Source organism: Arachis ipaensis, chromosome B04 (assembly GCF_000816755.2).
Source record: "Arachis ipaensis cultivar K30076 chromosome B04, Araip1.1, whole genome shotgun sequence".
Classification (NCBI taxonomy): domain Eukaryota; kingdom Viridiplantae; phylum Streptophyta; class Magnoliopsida; order Fabales; family Fabaceae; genus Arachis; species Arachis ipaensis.
Window position 1 is genome coordinate 114,958,161 of NC_029788.2, and position 4,730 is coordinate 114,962,890.

Genomic DNA, 4,730 nt, shown 5'->3' on the forward strand with positions numbered 1-4,730 from the left:
AGTACCCGAGATTAACACTTAAGCAAAAATTTGAAATGTAAAATTTGTAAGATGCAAAATGCGAAATTGTGAAAAGGGAAAATAAGTAAAGAGAAGGCACAAAAGTACAAAGGGGCGACCTAGGGAGGTTGGTCTAAGTGTAGTATCGCCATAAGTTGGTGGTGTTCCATGTTCTCGGGATTTCGTCGCCGTTAAGTCGTTCGAGCTTGTATGCTCCCTTTCCAATTGCAGCCTTGATTCTGTATGGTCCCTCCCAGTTGGGGGTGAGTTTCCCCTCTCCTGGGGTTGGGGGACCGATGTCATTTCGTCGTAGGACAAGGTCGGCAGTCGCGAATTCTCGCCGAATGACTCCGTGGTTGTATCTTAGGCTGATTCTCTGTTTTAGGGCTAGCTCTTTGAGATGGGCTATGTTTCTTACTTCGTCGGTGAGGTCTCGTTCTGCTTCTTCGTCGTTACCCCCGATCGTTCTCCGTGGATTTGGGTCTCCGATCTCTACTGGGATAACAGCCTCCGTGCCGTATGTTAATCGGAAGGGGGTTTCCTCGGTAGCTGTTTGGGGGGTCGTGCGGTACGACCATAAGACCGATCCAAGCTCGTCCGCCCATAGCCCTTTGGCTTCGTCGAGTCGTTTCTTAAGACCTTTGACTATTATTATGTTTGCTGATTCCACCTGTCCGTTTGTTTGGGGGTGTTCTACAGAGCTAAAACAGTGGGATATGCATAGTCCATTTAGGAATTCTCTTAACTTTTTGTCCATGAATTGGGTTTCGTTGTCCGAGATAACGATCTCAGGGATCCCGAATCGGGTGATGATCTGCCGCCAGAGGAATTTTCGACATTGGGTTGCGTGATAGAGGCCAGGGGCTCGGCCTCAATCCACTTAGTATAATAGTCTATGGCGACGATGAGATATCGGAGTTGGCCGGGTGCCGTGGGAAAAGGTCCGACAAGGTCGATCCCCCAGGTGCCGAATGGCCGTTCTGCCGATATAATGCTGAGCTGGTGTGGGGCAGCTTGGCGGATGTTGGCGTGCCTTTGGCATTTGTCGCAGTTTTTTACTAGTTACATGGAATCCCGGATAACCGAGGGCCAGAAGTAACTGGCGCGGATGACTTTTTGGGCAAGGGTTTTGCCTCCGACGTGGTGGCCGCAACAACCTTCATGGATTTCGCGGAGTATGTACTCTGTGTCCCCGTGCTCGACGCATTTGAGCAGGGGTTGCGAGAAGCCGCGTTTGTATTGTTGTCCTGCGACGACCGTATAGTTGGCGGCTTCCCTCTTTGTTCGTTTTTCCTCTTTGGGGTCTTCGGGCAGTGTTCCGTTGAGGAGATATTGTAGGATGGGGTAGGTCCATGATCCACGGTGGGAGAGTGTCAGATAGGCGTTAGCCATTGTGGATATGGATGGTGATTTGATGACTTCCTGAATTAGCGATTTGTTGCCGTGTCCTGGTTTAGTGCTGGCTAGTTTAGAGAGGAGGTCGGCCCTGGTATTTCGTTCCCTGGGGACGTGCCGTATGGTTACCTGGTGGAATTCTTCCTTTAGTTTGTTGACTTTGGCAAGGTATTGTTGTAGCAGGGGATCTCGCGTTTGGTAGTCTCCGTTAATTTGAGAACTAACTACTTGCGAATCCATATTTATTTCCAGGACCTTTGCTCTGACTTCTTTGGCTAGGGCTAAACCTGCCAGGAGGGCCTCATATTCTGCTTGGTTATTTGAGAATGGGAATTCGTATTGTACCGACTGTTCGATCACGACTCCGTTTTGACTTTCGAGAATGACTCCGGCACCTCCGGAAGTGACGTTCGAGGAGCCGTCAACGTGTAGTTTCCACGACTCGAGGGTGGAGTTTCCCGGCGTCATCTCGGCGATGAAGTCGGCCATGACTTGTGCTTTGATTGCGTATCGGGGTTCGAACTTGATGTCGAATTGGGACAGTTCGATGGACCATGCTAGCATTCTACCCGCTAGGTCAGATTTTTGTAGTACTTGTTTAACTGCTTGGTTGGTTCGAATTGTCACGGGGTGGGCCTGAAAATATTGCCGCAAACATCGGGAAGCAGTGAGGAGGGCGAAGGCTAGTTTTTCTAGGCGCGAGTAGTGGGTTTCCGTGTCTTGTAGGACTTTGCTTATGAAATATATGGGTTTTTTCTCTTTCTTCTCGTTTTCTCGGATGAGTGCCACCGCGAGTGCTTCTTCCGTTATGGAGAGGTATAAGTAGAGGGTCTCCCCTGTTTGGGGTTTGGCGAGGACTGGTGGTTCCGCTAGGACTTTCTTGAAATGTTGGAACGCTTCTTCGCATTTTGCCTCCCATTTGAAGGGGGCTCCTTTCTTCATCAGTCTGAAGAAGGGGATTGCTTTTTGAGCCGATGCTCCGAGAAAGCGAGATAGTGCAGTTAGTTGGCCGGTGAGCTTCTGGATGTCGTTTATATTTTTTGGGCTTGTCATCTCAAGGACGGCGCGGCATTTCTCTGGGTTGGCTTCAACTCCGCGTTGTGTGATCATGAAGTCGAGGAACTTCCCTGCCTCCATTCCGAAAGCGCATTTTGTCGGGTTGAGTCGCATTTGGTGCTTTCGTAGGGTGCTCATTATGACCTTGAGGTCGCTGATAAGTTGTTTGCCGGAGTCGGTTTTGGCGAGCATGTCGTCTATGTAGACTTCTAGTTTTATTTCGGATAGGTTCTGGAATATTTTGTTGACGAGCCATTGGTAGGCGGCTCCGGCGTTCTTCAAGCCGAAAGGCATGACGGTGTAGCAGTACGTTCCGTCGGGGGTGATGAACACCCTTTTTTCCTCGTTGGGTCGATGCATGGGTATTTGATTATAGCCGGAGTATGCGTCCATGAAGCTGAGGTATCTGTGTCCGGATGCGGCGTCCACCAATCCGTCGATGTTTGGGAGGGGAAAAGCGTCTTTTGGATAGGCTTTTGTTGAGGTCCGTGTAGTCGATGCACATTCGCCACTTCCCGTTGGACTTTTTTACCAGTACGACATTTGCTAACCATGTCCGCACATTCGCCATTTCCCGTTGGCTTTTTTCACTAGTACGACGTTGGCTAGCCATGTCGTGTAAGGGAGTTCCCTGATGAAGTTGGCTTCGAGTAGGGCTTTAACTTGCTTTTTGACCTCGGACGCTCGGTCTGATGACATTTTTCGTCTCCTTTGTGCCACAGGTTTAGCCCTGGGGTCTACGGCTAGCCGATGGGACATTAAGTCGGGGTCTATTCCTGGCATGTCAGCTGGCGTAAAGGCGAACAAGTCTTTGTTTTGTTTCAAAAATTGGGAAAGGTCTTCTTTAAGGTCATATGGGAGGTTCCTGTTGATGAAGGTGTATTCGTCCTTGGTTTGCCCTACTTGTAGTTTTTCCATGTCGCCTTCGGGTTCTGGCCTAGGTTGGCCGTCTTGTCGGGCGTCCAGGTCAGCTAGGAATATCCCAGCCGCGTCGCGGGATTTTTTCCGTAAAGCCAGGCTGGTGTTGTCGCATTCTGTAGCGATTTCCCGGTCTCCGTGGATGGTCCCGACGGAGCCGTCCTCCATTATGAATTTCATAAGGAGATATTTGGTGAAGATAATGGCCGAGAAGTCGTTGATTGTTTTTCTCCCGAGGATGACGTTGTAGGCTGTGGAGTCTTTAAGGACTACGAATTCGGATATGATTGTCATCCTTTGGTTACCTGTTCCTATGGTGAGGGGGAGGGTGATGGAACCTTCTGGTTTGAGAAAGTTGTCCCCGAGTCCCATGACGCCGTTGCGGTGTATTTGGAGATTTTCATTACGGAGTCTGAGCTTGTCGTAGGCTCCTCGGAAAAAGGATATTGGAGTCTGCGCCGGTGTCTACTAGTATTCTCCGGACTAGTCCCGTTCTGATTCTTGCTGAGATGACGAAAGGGGCGTCTTCAGCCGAGGTGCCGTGCTGGCAGTCCTCGGGTAGGAAGGTTATCGTTTTGAGGGTAGCGGTGGTAGGAACTTGATCCCTGATGGCCAGGATTTTGAGGTCCTTTTTTAGTGTTGTTTTTTATTTTCCTGATATGTCCTTGCCCGTGATGACGTTTACTATTATGGTCGGGTCATCCTCTGGGCTTTCCCTGGGGGTCTGTTTTTGTGTTCTCGGGTTGCGCCCTTTTATTTCTGGCGATCTATCTCTTTCCGCACATTTTGGTTCTTTGATGATTTTGGCGAACTCTGGGAGTTTGCCGTCTCTAATGGCTTGCTCGAGGGCGTCCTTAAGGTCGAAACAGTCTTGTGTCCTGTGCCCGTATCCTCGGTGGTAGTCGCAATAAAAGGTTTTGCTGTTGCCCGTTCTTTCTTTCAGTTGCCGAGCTTTTGGAATGATACCCCTGTCCGCTATTTGGTGGTATATCTCGGTGATTGGGGCTATCAAGGGTGTGTAATTAGGAAACTTGCCGATTCTGGGCGGTCGGTTGGCGTTTGTTGGCTTGGGGTGGTCCCTCTAATTTTCTCTGGGTGGTGGGTTATGTCGAGGCGCCGAGCTGCCGTGCTGGGTGTTGCCGTGTTGCCGTCTATTGGCGGCGACGACCTGGCTGACTTCCTCGTCATTGATGTAATCTCTGGCGACATTCTGGATATCGTGCATGGTCCATACTGGTTTGGTGGTGAGGTGTTTGCGGAAATCTTCATTCATGAGCCCATTGGTTAGGCAGAGGCTTGCGACGGAATCCGTGAGTCCGTCGACCGTTAGGCATTCGTCGTTGAAGCGGTCGAGGTACTTC

At 50.1% G+C, this 4,730-nt stretch overlaps 1 protein-coding gene across 1 annotated transcript; it reads right to left on the reverse strand.

Annotated features, from left to right (window-relative positions):
- LOC107637017 lies at positions 134 to 2,811 on the reverse strand. The gene is made up of 2 exons (XM_016340473.1): positions 1,067 to 2,811; positions 134 to 701 (listed from the first exon to the last, which is right to left on the reverse strand). The coding sequence occupies exons 1-2, from the start codon at positions 2,809 to 2,811 to the stop codon at positions 134 to 136; spliced, it is 2,313 nt and encodes a 770-aa protein (XP_016195959.1).